Below are 16,865 nucleotides of genomic sequence, written 5' to 3'. Positions count from 1 at the left end.
GATATTTCATCCACGTACAGTAGCAGTAAGTGATGGGAATTAAGAGGAAAGGTTTGTGAGCATGGGAGGAATGACAGCAGCCAATAGGAATGGCCCAGTAGAGAACGGAGGAAGGGGCAGCGGGAGAGGAGAGTTGGGCACACATTGGCAGGGTGGGGGGCTGTGCATCAAGGAGGCCTGTGAAGGAGTCTGAGCCTTCCATCTTTTCAGTGAAATGTTGGAGGTGAGGTCACCCGCTGAAGGGAGGACAGGTGATGATGTACAGAAACCTACTTGTAGATGCAGGGTCCCATTTGAAAGCACGTGGGGACAGCACGTGGGGATGGCAGGCAGTCTCCCACAGAACACCGGGCACCAGTTGTGGCTTTGAACTAAAAAGGGACAGGCCCAGTCTAAAGTGCCTTTTTTCTTCCACTAGGGCTCTCTAACCCATTCCGGGGCCTCATGAAGCTGGGCACAGTAGCCCGGCGAGGAGCCATGGGCATCTGGAAGGAATTCTTTTGTGAGCTGTCCCCACTGGAGCTCCGCCTCTACCTGAGTGACGAGGAGCGCACCTGTGTGGAGAGCTGCTCCCTGCTACGGTGTGAGGCCGTGGGACCAGCACACAGCGATGGACGTTTTGAGTTGGTCTTCTCCGGCAAGAAGCTGGCTCTCCGTGCCTCCTCCCAGGACGAGGCTGAGGACTGGCTTGACCGTGTGCGGGAGGCTCTGCAGAAGGTGCGCCCTCAGCAGGAGGAGGAGTGGGTGAATATCCAGTACCCAGACCAGGCTGAGGATTCCCCAGAGGCGCCACCAGACAACCTTCCCCCCTATTCAGCCCTGCTCCCAGAACATGCAGGTGCACAGGGAATACAGCCAAACTGGACATCTGCCCAGGTTCCAGAGCCAGATGCTATCAAAGAGTCTCTTTTGTACCTGTATGCAGACCGGACCTGGATTCCCTATATCTTTTCCCTGTCCTTGGAGTCTCTGAAATGTTTCCGTGTGAGAAACAATGAGAAGATGCTAAGTGATAGCCATGGAGTGGAGACCATCCGGGACATCCTGCCAGACACCAGCCTTGGGGGCCCAGCCTTCTTCAAAATCATCACGGCCAAGGCTGTCCTCAAACTGCAGGCCAAGAACACTGAGGAGGCCGCCCACTGGAGAGACCTAGTCAGGAAAGTGCTGGCGTCTTACTTAGAGTCAGTTCAGGAGGCTGTGACACTTGCTGGGAGTCTGGATGAAAACTGTCAGGAGGTCCTGAAGTTTGCCACCAGGGAGAATGGCTTCCTGCTACAGTACCTTGTGGCCATCCCGACCGAGAAGGGCCTCGACTCCCAGGGCTGCTTCTGTGCAGGTGCTGACTGACTTGCCACCGACCCCAGCTGCCTGTGTTCGTCCTGTGGAGTACAGCACATTGGCACCTACACTGCAGCTCTGTCCTCCACAGTGCTATCTGCACAGCCCCTGCCTGCCTTTCTTGACACCTCCTAATGCTGGGTGGGACCTGTGGGCGCAGTCCTGCTTCCTGGCCTTCCTGCTTTAGTGCTACACTGCATACACTTTTGTTGCAAGGGCGTAGGATCTTTCCAAAGCATGTGTGCTTGCATGCTTTTGTAAGATACGCTGTTCAGTGCTGTCCAGTAGGGCTTCTGTAATAGTGAAAGAGCTTGGGTCTGTGCTTTCCAGCTGGAGTTACAGGTTACATGTGGCCACTGTGTGCTTAAAGGGTGGCTGTAGAACTAAGATGAAATCTCATTTACTTAAGTATAACGGCTACATCTCACTTTGAGCCACTGTATTGGACAACATATTGCCCCACAGTTTAAGGGACATCGACCCACATGTCTCATGTAGCCTAGGCTGGCTTCGAACTCTTTGTCCTCCTGCCTTCGCCTTCTAGGTACTGGGATTATAGTATCCACCAACACTTTTTTTTTTTTTTTTTTTTTTTAAGATAGTGTCACTGTTAGTCAAAGCTGGTGTTGAATTCTTGCTGCCTCAGCCCCCTAAGTATTGGGTTTACAGGCGTCTGTCACCACACCTGGTTGGCTTTCCTGTGCCTTCCTCTATGCATTCTGTGGGAAGGATTCGGCTGTGCCGGTATCATCGGGATCTGATCCTGTGCAGGCACAAAGCCAGATGCTTTGTTTGGATGATCTCATTTTTCTGCTCAATACATCCTTGTAGAGTTAGGGGCCATTATTTCCTCATTTTATATTAGAGGTGAGGAAAGCAGGGCCCAAAGCTAGTGTCTCGTCTCAAGCTGTTAGTATGTTCAAGAGTCAGAGCTGATGATTGTGTCCTAGAACCTATGTATTGGCACACCAGAGGGCCTCCCAGTCCCGTGCTGTTCCACCGTCCGCCTTCCTTTGGTGCTCTTCCCATCTGTGCTGGGACCTGCCGTCTGAGAGAGATGGCGGCTGCCATGCTGCAAAGGAATGGAGCTGAAAGCTGAGCTTCCTCATGGGGTGGGGTCCATAAGACAGAGAGGAAAACCTGCTTCAAGTGACTGCAAGGAAGTGGCCTGTGGCAAGCCCTGGAGGGTTTGCTGAGCAGAGCTTCCTGCAGAAAACCCCTGCAGACCTCTGCCTGCACTCACACTCCAGACTCTGCCTGCGGGTGTGAGTACTGTAAGGAGAGCTCGTCCCTGTGACTGTCACCTGCCAGCCTGCTGTTGGACACGAGCATACCCAAGGAGTTCAGGCTTTCTACACTGCTGCACTGTCCAGTGGGCAGGAGGATGCCAACCAGTAATACTTGTGTTGGAACTCACAGTTTAAAGAGCACTTGCATTATTTATGCTTTGTAATGACCTCACCAAATAGCTGGCAGTAGCTAAGTTATACAGTGAGACAGTCTTAGGAGAGTTGGGTGAAGTTGACCTGGGTAGGCAGCTCAGCAGCAAGAAAGCCAACTCTTTGGCCTGAGACCAAAGGGACCCTTTACCACCACACTAACTTTTTGCCCTGGGTACTCCTGATCCTTGCCTCTGTGCTCTCTGGTGTGCTTACTGACCACGTGGCTAACCCTGTCACTGCCTACTGCCCACTGCCCACTGCCCTGAGATTTGCTGCCGTAGACTCAAATGGAGACCATGTTATATCCAGGTCATGCTGTCCTGCTGGCTTGCTTCCTCTCCACAGCTGCCTCACTGCTAGTCAAGGTCCTAGCTTTGTGGCATTTGTTTCTGAGCCCCACTGGAGAAATAGGGATACAGGTTGGCAGTGAGGAGCAGGCAGGGGAACTTGTGAACAGATGGCAGTGGAGGAGAATGATGACTTTGTGACCAAACCCAACTTTGAGTGCCACCTGTCACTTAGTCTTGCTGTGTGACCTGGCAAATGTCTTCCTCTGATCTGAGTGTGCTTTGAGACAGGCTCTTACTGTGTAACCCTAAGCTGACTCCAGACTCAGGCTCCTCCTACCTTAGCTTCCAAGGGCTCCTAGAACCAGCAATAATCACTTAACAGTGTACTGTCATAATTAACCATTTTTCCAGGTGTGATGGTGCACAAAGTGCAATCCTTTAATCCCAGCACTTGAGAGGCAGAAAATTGGCAGGTATCTCTGAGTTCAAGACCAGCCTCTGACACATAGTAAGACCCTGTCTCAAAAAACAAACAAACAAACAAACAAAAAAAAAAAAACCCCACAAGTTTTTATTGTAAGTGGTGAGTTTATGAGTGGTTAAAAAGGTTGTATATTTATTTATCAAGAGAGGGGGTTGGTCAGAGGAATAGGTTCTCTCCTTTTATCTTTGTATTAGCAGTCCTTTCCCACTACAGCAGACTCTTGTGTTTCATAAAGCTGACTCTGGCCCTCACTACTTAACTTATCTACCCCGGTCCATTTCCCTAGGTTGCTCCCGGCAGATCGGCTTCTCCTTTGTACGACCTAAGCTCTGTGCCTTCTCTGGCCTATATTACTGTGACTTCTGCCACCAAGACGATGCCTCGGTGATTCCAGCCAGAATCATTCATAACTGGGACCTCACAAAGCGCCCGGTAAGTTTGTAAGCCAGGCTGTCATTGGCCACACAGGGCTGCTCAGTACTAAGGAATGTTCTCCCCTAGGCCATGCAGGACTTTGGCTGTAGGGAAGCCAGGATCACTGGTTCAAGCCTGAGATAGGGACTGAAAGCTTGTCTATCTGCAGCCCCTGAACAGGGCTTTGTAAAACAACTCCTTGCTCCCCAGTGGCCACCTGAGGACAGTACCCTGAAGCTAAGATAGCCACAGAGACAGTCAAGACACTAGCAGTAAGGTTGGTCAGGGAGAAAGTCGGGATGGAGTAGGTTTGATACACTGATGGTGGAAGGACTGATGTAGATGGGTGGGAGGGCAGTAAACTGGGCCAGCCAGCAGGCTGCACCCCTTACTCAGCCTTGCTGTTTGCAGATTCTCTGCGGCCAAGCCGACTACACTTGCTGCAGGAAAGAGAAAGTGTTTTTCTAGGTCATACAGCATGGTTATTATTTGACCCCTACAATGTAGAAAAGCCCAAAGACAAATCAAAATTAGGTCTCGTCGCTGAAGATAACCACTCTTCAATTTTCGGCCTCTGAGCATCAGTGTTTTCAGCTAGAAAATAGCAGTGCTGAATTTTAGAGTATTCTGGAGATTTCTGTGTGTTGTTTCTATAAGCATGTGGACTCATCTTGCTTTACCACATGTTGTTTATTTAATACTGTATTTTGGGTGTTTTGTTTTTATTGTGTGTGCTTGTGTGTGCATATGCATGTTATGTGAATCTGTTCTCTTCTTCCAGTAGAACTGTCTTGAACTGGCTCATCAGGCTTGGCCACAGACACCTTAGTTTCTGAGCCATCTTTTTTTCTCTTTGTTATTAATTTTCGTTTTGTTTGTTTGGTTGTTTTGGTTTTCAGCTTTTGGTTTTCAGTTTTCCAGACAGGATTTGTGTGTGTGTGTGTGTGTGTGTGTGTGTGTGTGTGTGTGTGTAGCCCCAGCTATCCTGAAAGTCTCTCTACAGACGAGGCTGGCTTCTAACTCACAGAGATCTGCCTGCCTCTGCCTCCCTAGGGTGCTGGGACTAACGGCGTGCACACCCACGTGGGGCTCTGTGGAGCCCTCATGATGGCTTTTGGGTACCAAGTGCTTCTGGAGGAGATAGCTTGCTTGTGTTAGCCTCAAAGTGCCTATCAGCAGTGCCTTTCCTTCCTGGAAAGCCTGTCATACCTCCTGTCCCTAATCCACTTGTCCAGGGTCCTCCTCAAGAGGAACAGACTTGGCTTTCTCACGGGGGCATGGACTAGAAACACAAAGAAACTGTTTACTTCTGTCGGAGCCTGAGGCTGTACATTCTTGGCTTTGACTGTGCCCCAAGGTACAGGTATGGTAACTCAGTCAGCTTTACCCCCATGGTGTGACCATCAAAATTCAAAGATGTGCAGGAGCCTTTGATGTAAAGCAGCTCTCCTAGCCTTATACTTCCTCGGAGCTTCATTCACTGCTGTGGTCTTTGTACCTCATCTTTTCCCTCTTGGGGATACTGGAGTAATGTTCTGGGACCAGGAAATAGCCAGTTCTCCCTCAGCAATCACTGGCTTGGGAAAGACAGGAAAATTCAAAACAGAGTAGTTGGCGCAAGGATTTGAGACTCCATTGTTCACAGCTACCGAGTTGGCTGACCCACTTGTACAGAGATCCAGCTGCCACCTGGCAGACTGTCAGCTCAGGACCAAGTGTCTGCTCTTGCCTGCATACTGTTCCATGCCCACAGGATATGAACAAACTCTGGAGAGCAAGAAGGCCCATGGCAGTGCTGGGCAGTGTTTAGCACACATTGCCAGATGTTGTTTCAACTGAGCCTTGCCTAGCGTCAGAGGCTGAGTTGTGGGGAAAGCTGGGCTCAGCCTAGAGGGTAACAATTAGACCCCAGCCACTAGGGTTAGCCACTGGGATTTGCCCAGATGGAGAGCTGTTACCTCAGGACTCTGGCACATGGGAAATGGAGTTACCTATTGCTGGGGTGGGAGTGATAGCTGCTCACAATTGGGAGATAGGAAGTCGGAGGTCTCTCCTGTCCCCCAGTATATGAGCAGCTCTCCTGAGGATCCAATTACACATCCCTGACCAGGCAATGGGACCAGGGTAGGCTCTTGCACTGTAGTGGCCCAGCTTCCATTTTCTGAGGATGTGCAGTGTACTGAGGCCTGTGCCAAAGCTTCTGTCTTTCAGTCTAAGCTCAAAATAATGTCATGAAATGCATTTTGATTTTCCTCTAGCAAACCTTAGCTTATGGCCACAGAAAAGAGAGTTTATGGCCATCCCCATGTGGAGAGACCACTCATGCTGGCCTTTGCCATCCACAGGAGTTGGATGAGCCACTCTAGCCTCTCTGAGGCTGTTTCCTCATCTATGTAGCAGGCGCTGCCACCTCTCCCTAGGGATGGTCCTGAAGATGAGCGACTACAGAGGAGTCACTCAGATCTTCAGTAGTGAGCACAGGCAGCTGGGACCCCGTGGGACTCTCCTGAAGTTCTGGCGAGAGCTGAGGGCACTGGGAATGTCATAGAACTGTGTCTGCTCTGTAGCTTCCTGTAGCTGGAGCTTGATGGCAGCGGAGTCACCTGGTTCCTGAGTTAGGGCCCAGAGGACAGCATGTTTCCTGTAGGCAGGAAAAGGGGGCTGGGAGGACAGGAAAGTGTGGGAAGTCTGTGAGTCCCATGGACAGGGGACTCCTCCCTTGTCTCAGCAAGGTCAGAATCAGACAGCACCAGGGTTTGAGAGTCAGGCTGGTTCAGATATTGACTCAACCATTTTCTGAGCTGTGTGACCTTGGTCTGGGGTCACAGTTGTCTGACCTTATTTCCTGCTCTATAACTAAAGAGAGCGCCACTCGGTGGGTACAGGGTGCAGGCTGCAGGCAGGCTCAGGCTCACTAGCACAACATCCAGCCAGAAGTCTTGGCTGAACAGGTGAGGTCTTCATGAATTTTCTCAGGTCTGCCGGCAGGCCCTGAAGTTCCTGGCCCAGATCCGGGCCCAGCCCCTCATCAACCTGCAGCTGGTGAACGCCTCTCTGTATGAGCATGTAGAGCGCATGCACCTCATTGGCAGGAGCCGGGAGCAGCTGAAACTTCTGGGGGACTACCTGGGCCTGTGCCGAAGTGGTGCTCTGAAGGAGTTGAGCAAAAGGTGAGTGCTCTTCATATGCACATGTGCCTGTGAGTGGACACAGCAGCCGAAACCTGGGCAGTGTGTCCCCTCGGGAGATGCCACTTCACCCAGTGCTGAGCTGGGTACTTCACACCAGGCTGTGGGAAGTCACTTCATCCTTTGAGGGTAGTTTGTGGTTTTGTTCATATGGTCATTCATTTGTTTGTTTAACAAAAATTTATGAGCGCAGCTGTTCCTAGAGAAGTAGGTGAACACTGAGCTGAGGGAGGCAGACCCAAAGCAGGAGAGCCCACGGCACCTCCCACCAGAGGCAAAGGGGGGAGAGAGGATGGATGGTCCAGATGTACAGAGACACATCCGACCTGAAGGGCAGGAAGACACAGCAGAAAGACATCCTGAAGGGAGTGACTTCTGAAACAAGACCTGGGAAGTAAATAGAAGTGGAAGAGAGGAAGAGGCTTGGCTGGGAGTGGCACGCATGGGCCGTGGAGGAGAACGTCATGCATAGAAAGCCCAGCCCAGCAAATCTTGACTGAAGAAGGGGAGGAAGTGGGCAGAGAGGTAAAGGGCTGCACAGAGAAGGATGCTAGCCTGGCTCATCGGTGCTGCTGTTCCTCTGGCACCATTGCTCTGCAGACTGTCTACGGCACATGCAACTGGCGACACTCAGGAGGCCCCTCTAGAAGCCCCTTGCTACTCTGAGCCTGGTCCTTCGGTGCTCCGGGGACAGGGGTGACCTTAGACTTAAGTATAGTCTTTACAAGGGCTGTGTGACTGCCTCATACATCTCCAGGCCCTCCATTCACGTGCAGAGATGTGGCTCTTTGGCAGGGCTGTTCTCTCTGGGGGCCCTCAGGAACACCGGCCTTGGGGAAGGAAGAGCAAGCTGCACAGTTCATCCACTATGGATTTGTGTCTGCTTTGCTGGCCCTCTGGAGACTAGCGGTCCCTGCAGGCTCCTTCCCTAGCCTTGCTCCCTAGAGGCCAGCATGGAGAGCACCATCTGAGCATGTCTCCTCAGGCCCAGGCCAGTGTCATTTCTCCCAGAGCTGGCCTGCACTGTGTCTTGGGGATAGATATGTCTAATGGTCCCCTAAATCTTGGGGAGATCAGAGAGGAATGCTGGCCCTTTTCTGCCCAGAACATCCAATGAACCCTCTGAGCTTTACCTCCTTCCATCGGGCCTAGAAGAACAGGCAGCCTTTTGGGGTCTCTACCACCAAATATCAGCCCACTACAAGGGTCTACTTTTTTCTCTTTTCAGAGATTCCATAGTCCAGAGCTTCAAAGAGTTTATGCCCTTACCCAGGGATAAATCTCTGTGTGGGAGAAAAGCTCACTTCCTTTCTGGCACCACAGAGGCCTGAAGATCTGTGTAGATGGGTGGCTACAGCATGGCTCTGGGTGCTGGCCCAGTCGCCCTCCTTACCTGCTGACTTGTTTCCAAGCAACCGTTGGTGGGCGCTTAAGCAGCCTATTTCTGTCTCTATCTCCATCTCCCTGACTTGCCTTCTGCACCCAGGCACCTCCCTGCAACCTGCCTGGGGAACTCCTATCTTATTTTAGAATTGTATTTGATTGTGCAGACATGAGTGAGGGAGGTTGCACAGGCTTGTATACACAAGTGCAGAGGCCAAAGGACTGTCCAGCTCAGTCACTCTCTGTCTTATTCATTGGGAACAGTCTGTCTCTGAACCCACACCTGGCCACTTTTTAGCTAGACTGGCTGGCCGGTGAGTCCCTGTGGGCCTGCTTCCTTTGCTTCACATTTTACAAGGTAGTGGGGATCCTAACTCAAGCCCTCCTTTCTGTGCAGCAAGCACTCTTTCCCCTGAAAGATCACTTTTAAGAGGAAGCACAGAGAAAGAAGAGCAACCCTGACCTGACCTGACTGCTGCACAGATCCAGGAAGTAGTTTTGGGGCTCCGAGCCTATTCACCCATCCATAAGATGGACCACTGCTACTGGTTATCTGCCCTTTCTGAGTTGTGGGGAGGGCCACAGTGTTTGGGCCTTAACCAGCTACAGAGGGGCAGGCAGGTGACTGGGCCAGCACTATATATGTCCTGAGGAAGGGTTCCTAAGCAAGCCTGAGTAGGAGCTAGAAGGTTGAGGAGGCTGGGAAGCTCACAGGAGTTAGTGTGTGAGGGGGTGGACAGAGGAAGAGTGGGCCTTAGATGAAACAGATAAACCCTGGCCATCCATGCAAGTTTCCCAGGTCACTGGGCCTGGTCCCTAGATAGTAACCTTGTTACAGAGCACCGAGAGGGGGCTCCTCATTGTACAGGCAGAGAAACTGGGGCCCAGGCCAGGCTGTGTCTATCTCTGTATGCCCGTGGCCAAGCCTTACAGAAAAATCAGTTGCAAAGCCACACTGAGAATGGCAGACCAAGGATTCATTGACTCCCAAAGAAGGCCCAGGGCCTGCTGGCTCCTTACACTGGGAAGAGAGATGACAGGGATAAAAGCCTCCATCACATGAACCCCACCCTTCCTGCCAACTCAGTGTCAGTCTTTGTCGTCGTCGTTCCCCCCTCCATGTTTTCCTGGCCATAAATGGCCATTTCCTGTCTCCAGAAAGCTGAATGCTCACTGGGGGGCAGATTGGCGTTCTCAGGCATAGGGTACAGTGTAAGCTGCCAGGTTGTATGGGCTTCACCATCCTAGACCCAGATTGGGCTCCCAGACTCCTATGTTCAAGCTCTAGCTCAGATTCTTAACTCTGTGACCTCAGGCAAATCATTTAACCTGTGTTTCCTGTCTTCCCAAGGTGGGAGTTAAATGGGACTGGCTTCACAGGATTACTACAAAGACTACATACTTAGCCCGGTTCCTGGCCAAGTGTCAGCATGCATCATCCTCATGGCTCGTTAGTCTTATGTTTACACTATACCCAGGGTGTTCAGTACATTTTTCAACCTCAAAACAATTCCAGGTCTCCTGGGAGGTTACTTAGTTTGCCCTAGGGGCTGGGGGCTAATCCTAGGTAGCTCAGATAGGAGCTCAAGCAGACTAACTCGAGCCCTTGGCCTACCTGATGACCCAGACCTATGTTGCTGGCTAGTAGGCAGGGCTGAGGGGAGGACAACCAGGAACTGGAGGCCTGACCTTGGAAGCCCTTCTGAGGAAGTGCTCGTGTTGTCTTTGCAGGCTAAGCCACAGGAATTACCTCTTGGAGTCTCCTCACAAATTCAGTGTTGCTGACCTCCAGCAGGTGAGTATGCCATCCTCCCCACACCTAAATCTTAGACTCATAAGTAGGTCCTAATCCTGAAGAAATCACAGAGAAATAGCAGGAGGGATACCTGTCAACTCAGGCCACCCCTCAGAATGGCTGCCCTCCTCTCCTTCACCTCTTACCTAACCAGAGGCTCCCAAGGGTGAGGCCTTTCCCTCAAGGACAGCAGAGTAGACTCAAGTCCCATCCCTAAGTACCATATCCACTACCCTAAGACCCAAGCTAATACCCGCATCAAACAGCCCGATGCAGGGAGGTCTCCTTATCCGTGTGGAACCAGAGGAGTTCCCAGGTAGGTACTGTGGTGATGCATGGTGCCATCTGAGACTGGTCTCCACTTGCCCTGCAGATTGCAGAGGGGGTGTATGAAGGATTCCTCAAAGCCCTGATTGAATTCGCCTCCCAGCATGTCTACCACTGTGACCTGTGCACCCAGCGAGGCTTCATCTGCCAGATCTGCCACCACCAGGACATCATCTTTCCCTTTGAGTTTGACACCACAGTCAGGTATGAGGGGTGCACAGCCAGCTACCCCACAACCACGGCCTGAGCAGCATCCCTGCTTACCCCTCACCCTGTTGTGCAGGAGCATACTGAACATCCGCGGCTGTCTCTCAGCCCCTTACCTCCCACCCCATTACCTTAGAGAAGGGATGGCTGCCGCCTCTTGAAGTGGGATGTCTTAACTCAGTCAACAGATGGGTTAAGGAGCTGACAGAGTATGGCCCTAGAGCACTGACATAAGGCTTAGCTAAGTGGGTATTAGACATTATTAGAAGCTCCGGTCTTCCCTCACACCAGGTAGGAGTGAAAGGCTGAGCTAGGAGATAATCCACTCACCTTCAGTAGATAAACCAGCCACTGTCAGCTCTGGGCCTGGGCTCTTGTTTAAACTGCTCTAAAAAGAGTCAAGAAGTCGGGGTTGGGGATTTAGCTCAGTGGCAGAGCGCTTGCCTAGGAAGCGGAAGGCCCTGGGTTCGGTCCCCAGCTCCGAAAAAAAGAACCAAAAAAAAAAAAAAAAAAAAGAAGTCATGTAAGCTGTCAATCAGCACTGCAAAGAGTAACATGGGACATGTCCTTGGGCATGGGGTTCACTTGCGGGTTCAGTGTCTGAAGTGCTTTCCAAGAGAATTGGAAGGCAACACATGTGGGTGCCAGCCGCCAGCAGAACGCAGCCTCTCTGGGTTCTGCCCATGGCCCCAGACATATCTAGATGACTGGCACCAGCAATGCCCATGCTCTCTTCTCAGGTGTGCTGAATGCAGAACTGTCTTCCATCAGAGCTGCCAGGCTGTGGTGAGGAAGGGCTGTCCCCGCTGTGCCCGCCGGCGCAAGTACCAGGAACAGAACACTGTCAGTTAGCCCTGCTGTCCTGACCTTCCAAGGCCGTCCAGCTGGTTTGTCATCGGCCTAGGCCTCTCCTCCCTGTAAGGAAGACTCTCTGGTGTGCCCAGAGCTCCAGCCTACAGAGAAGGCACAGGAAGTCGCAGTGATGCCTGTGGCCCCTCACTACCCTTGTGCTCCAGGAGAAGGAGATACACCAGGCGCCTCTCCACAGGGCCTGCTTACCCAGCTGTCATGGCACCTCCGTTAGGGCTGTTCATACACTGTTGAAACGAAGCTTGGTGAGCATGTGTAAACCATGCTCCTGAGTACAAGGTCTAGTTTTTTTAAGGTGGGTTTTCCCCCCTTCGTATTTAAACAGAAAATATTTTTTTATTCTTGACCTACCCAAATCACCCAAGAAATAGACTCCTTCACCCGAGCAGATGGGTAAGAGGAAGCCCAGCCTAGAGGCAGGCATGGAGCCGGGTGGAAGGGTGCCTTTCCTTTGCCCTTTCTGGCACATACTGCCAAGAGCGCAAATGCCATGTGCCAAATGGCCTGTCGTTGTAAGGCTGGTTGGTTTCAGCAACCACCTTCCCTCCCTTGTCATGCTCTCCCAGAAAGCAGTCCCTCCCTCTCAGAGCCCCTGGCTCCTTTCTGGCCTGGGAGTACAGCACAGCAGGAGCAGGGGAATGACCAGCACCAGCACTGTCAGCACTTTGAACCTTCCTTTCTCAGGAAGGCCACACCCTTGCCCACCTCATCCCCGTGCCCTCCTTAGTGCTGCAGGGTAGAGTAGGCTGGAAGCCAGAGAGCCCCAAGCTCCATCTGTGAAGAGGAGGCGCCATCCTTCAGCTACAGAGATAGGGATTTGCCCAGAAGCTGCCCTGCAGAGCTCCATCAGCCTAGTCTCAAAGCTTGAGTTCAGAATGTTCCTTGAGTTTTCACCTAGTCCAGCAGGACACTGCAGCACCCAAATGACTTCCTGGAAGTGGGGTTGCCCTTGAGAGGCTCTTGGGTCTGATGGCCACATCCTGGAATTGTTTTCAAGTAGCCTTGAGGCATGTAGGGAGTAGGGATGCGCTCTGCTACCCTCACCTCTCCTGAACCCCCACCCCACCCCGTCTGGCCATCCCAGAGCAACCAGCTCAGAGCCAGATGGAATGGAGGACCTCCCTGGAAATGACCTGTCATGTCTAGAGAGGAGGTGTCCCCACCCTCACGGAGGTGCATGAGCTGAGTCACCTGAAGCCTGACGAGTTGTGCAATAAAACAGGAGGCAGAGGCTGCCACACAGTTAGTTCATCTGTCCCCATCATGGAAGACAGCACTCACCAGTGGCTGAAACACCAAAGCCTCCAGAGCCACCCAGTGTATCCATGTCTGCGCCCCCTCCCCCAAGTAGCATTAACACATCCCCCAAACTACAGCCCCATCAGAGCCTCCCTGGTTTTGGGTCCTGAATGGCAGGAGTCTGTGGCCTGTCCCATGAGAGTGTATTACAGAACTTGCCTAGGAGGTAGAGTCCTCCCGCTACCTGGACTGTGAGCATTAGAGCTGTCTCTTGCCCCTTTACTAAGCTACTGATGTGCTCAAGTTCGAGGCTTGCCCCCACCAGAAGAGAGCTCACGTGAACCTCTGCAGTGCCCACACTATTGAAAAAAAACGCTATTTTATGCAATATTCTGACAAGTGGGCCTTGGCAATGTAGAGAAGAAGCTGCTGCTGTGTGTGTGGTATTTGAATGATTTTGCAGTAAAGACCTGGTCTTTCTAATCAGTCTTGTTTCTGAGTCTCAATCCTGTGGCTCCTGGGGAAACACCAACGGCTCCCCTTAATCCTATGCACTGAGCACTTCAGGGACCATGGAGCACACTTGCCCGACCAACCAGCCAGGGAGAAGAGGTAAGTGAGAGAATTTAGGTTGCCCTGATGGAGGTGGGAGACTTTCAGATTTACCCATCAGCTGTAACAACTCACTAGCTTTCTGCCCTAAATTCCCGGAAACAGATCACACACACATACATAACCTGTAAAAGCAGGAATCTGGGCATGGAGAGAGGCAAGCAGGGGAAACAGGTCCCGGCTCCTAGATTCATAGATTAAAGATTCAAGAGACCCATCTGCTGCTAGCCTTCCCCGGGGGCTCCAGAAGAAGCCCCCACCCCACCCCCACTGCCTGTGTTAGGACAAAAGAAGGAAACAGACGAATTCCTAGGGAAACCAGGTTGCAGGAAAATGGGACAGAAAAAGACAACATCCAGGACTTCATTTCCTGACCTTGAGGACCTTCAGCCACTGAGTGGGGTACTCCTTGGCCATCTTTGAGCCAGGTTCTCCAGGGGCGTAGGCTCAGAGAAAAAGAAGAGGAACTGGATTTGGAGGTTGGGGGTGGCAGGCCCAGGAGAGGCGTCTGACACTTGCGCTGATGCTGCTGTCTTTGGTTCAGTCTTTCCACCTTCTGCACAGTGCCTCTGAGGGCAGTTTCCCCTTTCTCCCTTCTGTCTAGAGGGGGGATGGGAAAACTGGAGTTCTCATCCCCAGAAAGTGCCTCCTATAATGAAAATAACAATAAAATACATGTGCTCACCACCGTTGTGTTTAGTGTATATTTCCTTTAACTTCCCCGAAAGCGTATAAGGTATGGGAGGAATCGAGAGACCCAGTAAAGCGGTACTCCCGTGACTATAAAGGCTCCCTTGTGGCACAGTTGGGCATCAGGTTGTTATACGGACAAGGACCTGGCTGGCTGGGTGACTAGGGAAAGAAAGACAAAGTAGGGTGTTGCTCGTCCCCCCCCCCCATTTTATGCCTTGTGCCTTCCCCGTTGGGTCCTAAGATACCCACCACAATGTAGACTCAGTGGACACGACTAAGGAAGTCAAAATATGGAAGAAGATATTGGGGGAGGGCTGTCCAACTGAACCCTCAGCCCTGTGACACTAGAGGGACGTAGGCCTAATGTGGGGCTCCCTTCTCGTGTTTATGAGCCTTAAGCAGCTCCTAATGGAACACCTAGTTGAAACCCACACTTTGTTGGAAGTCAGAGAAAATCAGCACTCCAGGTCTGGGGCTTGCCCTTGTCAGAAATGTTCACAGGCACACCTCAAAGTGTGCTGCTTTCCCAAGAGGCAGGTAGTTTCCAAAATGGGAGGATCCTGCAACTACACTCAGGCTGCCTGCAGTACTGGACTGTGACTCTTCCTCCTACAAGGATGAGGGTCAGTGGGAGTGTAATCTGGCCAGAAGCTGAGAGAAACTGCCTCCCCCGCAGATCTCCATCCAGGCCCTGCCACCGCCTCCTCCCCGGAGCCAGGTGTGGCCCAGGATCCCCGGGGAAGAGGGGGAAGGGTGGCGTCTCTGCTCCTAGAGCGCTGGCCCGGCCCAGAGGGGACAGGAAGCCAGGACACCGGGGATTGTCTCTCGCAAGCACAGCCCAGCCCCGGCTTGGGAGGAAGTTCTGCCGAGCGCTCTCCGCCGGTTATATTGTAGAACAGGAAACAGGGCATCGCCGGAGCAGGGCTGTGGAGCAGGCAGCGCCGGACGCGGACCCCACGCGCGTCTACCGGGACAAGTGGAAGCTAGGCCAGCGGGCGAAAGTTATAAGGTGCCCGGGCCGGGCTGGACTGAGGGAGGAATGGCTTTGGGGAGGATGGCGCTGAGTAGTGGGAGGGCGGGGAAGGTGCCCCCAGGTGGCTGTCCCTACCCTAGAGCCCCGCGCACCGCCTGCCCTTCTTGCTTCTCTGGGGCTAGAGCACTGCGAGCTTGGAGGAGGTCCCGGACGCCCAAACCCCGGGGAGGAGCTTTAGGCGTAAGGCTGCCCTCTGTCTGGGGGCGAGAGGTGAACCAGCCGAAGTCCCCCAGTGCTAACTTAGGTATTAGTGACGTTGTGACTAGGGACGGCCAGGAGCAAAAGATACAGGAAACCTACTGGCTAAGGGTGTGTTCTTGCTTCCAAGATTCCTCCCCGCTCATGCATCCTTCCCCTTCTCCTCGCTCTCTGCGGATAATGGAAGGATGTGAGGCACAGGTCCCCACTGTCACATAACCCAAGACATTGCGCTCCAGTCTGTGAGCGTCCCTGCAAGGGGACGCTAATTTTTCCAGGCCCAGAGAGGGCCTCAGAGGGCGGAGGTGCTTCAGGAATGGGTAGTGCTCTTAATCTGGCTGCAAAGGGCTCGCAGTTCGTGATTCAGGAAGCAAAGGGCCTCCCTCGTAATGTGCATGCCAGGACAAGACAATCAGCCCCACTGGGCATTCCCAGAGCATCGTGGAGGCGGAACGCAGGGCCTCGAGGACAAAAATCCCTCCGAGCGTTGAGGGAAGAAGCAGAACCTACTGACTCTGTTCGCTATCAATCAGCACCCCTTCCACGCAACCCCTTCCTCCTGCCTTTTTTTTTTTTTTTTTTTTTTAATTCCTGGAGACCCGGTCTCGTACGTCTTTCCAAGGGTCCGGGCACAGGCATTATGGCTCCTCCTCACCCTCCCAGACAAGCTGTTTTGGAGACTGGGGACAACTCTACTAAGTGCGGGTCTCCACCTCTTCTCCCAGTGTCTCCTGTTTCGCGCGGTTTCTTCAGTCTCAGTCCTTGGAAGTCCCGCCCACAGACATGGTAGAGACCTAAGCTGCAGTCCTCCGCCAGCTCCGCCCATCCAGCCCATGGGCAGCCTGAGATCCTCCCAGCTAAAGTGAGTACGCGGTTGGGGTCCTGGGGAAGAGGGAGTAACCCAAGGGTACACTCCTAGGATTCTGCTCGCCCAGCTCTGATCTACCATGTTACCATCTCCCAGAGTCAGGATGCTCAGTGACTAAGTTTACACACCTTCCACCATCAAGGAACTCTTGAAAAAAGAAATCATTCCTTGCATGACAGTGGATACCCCGATACTGGTCCCCAGGACACCTTGTGGGGTAGTAAACGGAGCGGTCATTGTAGGGTTTTGGAGTGACAGAACTTTCGGAGTAGGCCACCGTCTTCACTTTGTTGAAGGCACACAGTTGGGATTTTGTGTACACACACACACACACACACACACACACACACACACACACACACACACCAGGCACCAGACTAACCTGGCATTGGGCATTGGGGGGGGGGCGTTATAATGATCACTCCAAAGAGATTTAGAGGACACTGGTAACACTGTCACAATGCATCCCCTAGGAGCTACT

General features: G+C 52.5%; 2 protein-coding genes across 6 annotated transcripts in view; both read left to right on the top strand.

The window, feature by feature from the left end:
- The window catches only part of Plekhm1 (pleckstrin homology and RUN domain containing M1), a 47,811-nt gene extending 34,345 nt beyond the window's left edge, over positions 1-13,466 (top strand). For both annotated transcript variants that reach the window (XM_087572377.1, NM_001009677.3), the window contains 6 exons: positions 419-1,339; positions 3,844-3,989; positions 6,948-7,141; positions 10,274-10,337; positions 10,711-10,868; positions 11,612-13,466. In XM_087572377.1, the coding sequence (XP_087428503.1) occupies positions 419-1,339; positions 3,844-3,989; positions 6,948-7,141; positions 10,274-10,337; positions 10,711-10,868; positions 11,612-11,723 (1,595 nt within the window). In that variant the 3' untranslated portion in view covers positions 11,724-13,466. The remainder of the gene's footprint in view (positions 1-418; positions 1,340-3,843; positions 3,990-6,947; positions 7,142-10,273; positions 10,338-10,710; positions 10,869-11,611) is intronic.
- Positions 13,467-15,073: 1,607 nt separating this feature from the next.
- Positions 15,074-16,865, top strand: part of Arhgap27 (Rho GTPase activating protein 27) — a 32,599-nt gene continuing 30,807 nt past the window's right edge. For all 4 annotated transcript variants that reach the window (XM_087572371.1, XM_087572367.1, XM_087572370.1 and 1 more), the window contains exons 1-2: positions 15,074-15,294; positions 16,242-16,378. The gene's annotated coding sequence lies outside the window, so the exon portion shown is untranslated. The remainder of the gene's footprint in view (positions 15,295-16,241; positions 16,379-16,865) is intronic.

This window comes from Rattus norvegicus, chromosome 10, assembly GCF_021556685.1.
Source record: "Rattus norvegicus strain SHRSP/BbbUtx chromosome 10, alternate assembly SHRSP_T2T, whole genome shotgun sequence".
Classification (NCBI taxonomy): Eukaryota; Metazoa; Chordata; class Mammalia; order Rodentia; family Muridae; genus Rattus; species Rattus norvegicus.
The sequence above is the reverse complement of the archived record's forward strand: the minus strand, read 5'-3'. Positions and strand labels throughout refer to the sequence as shown.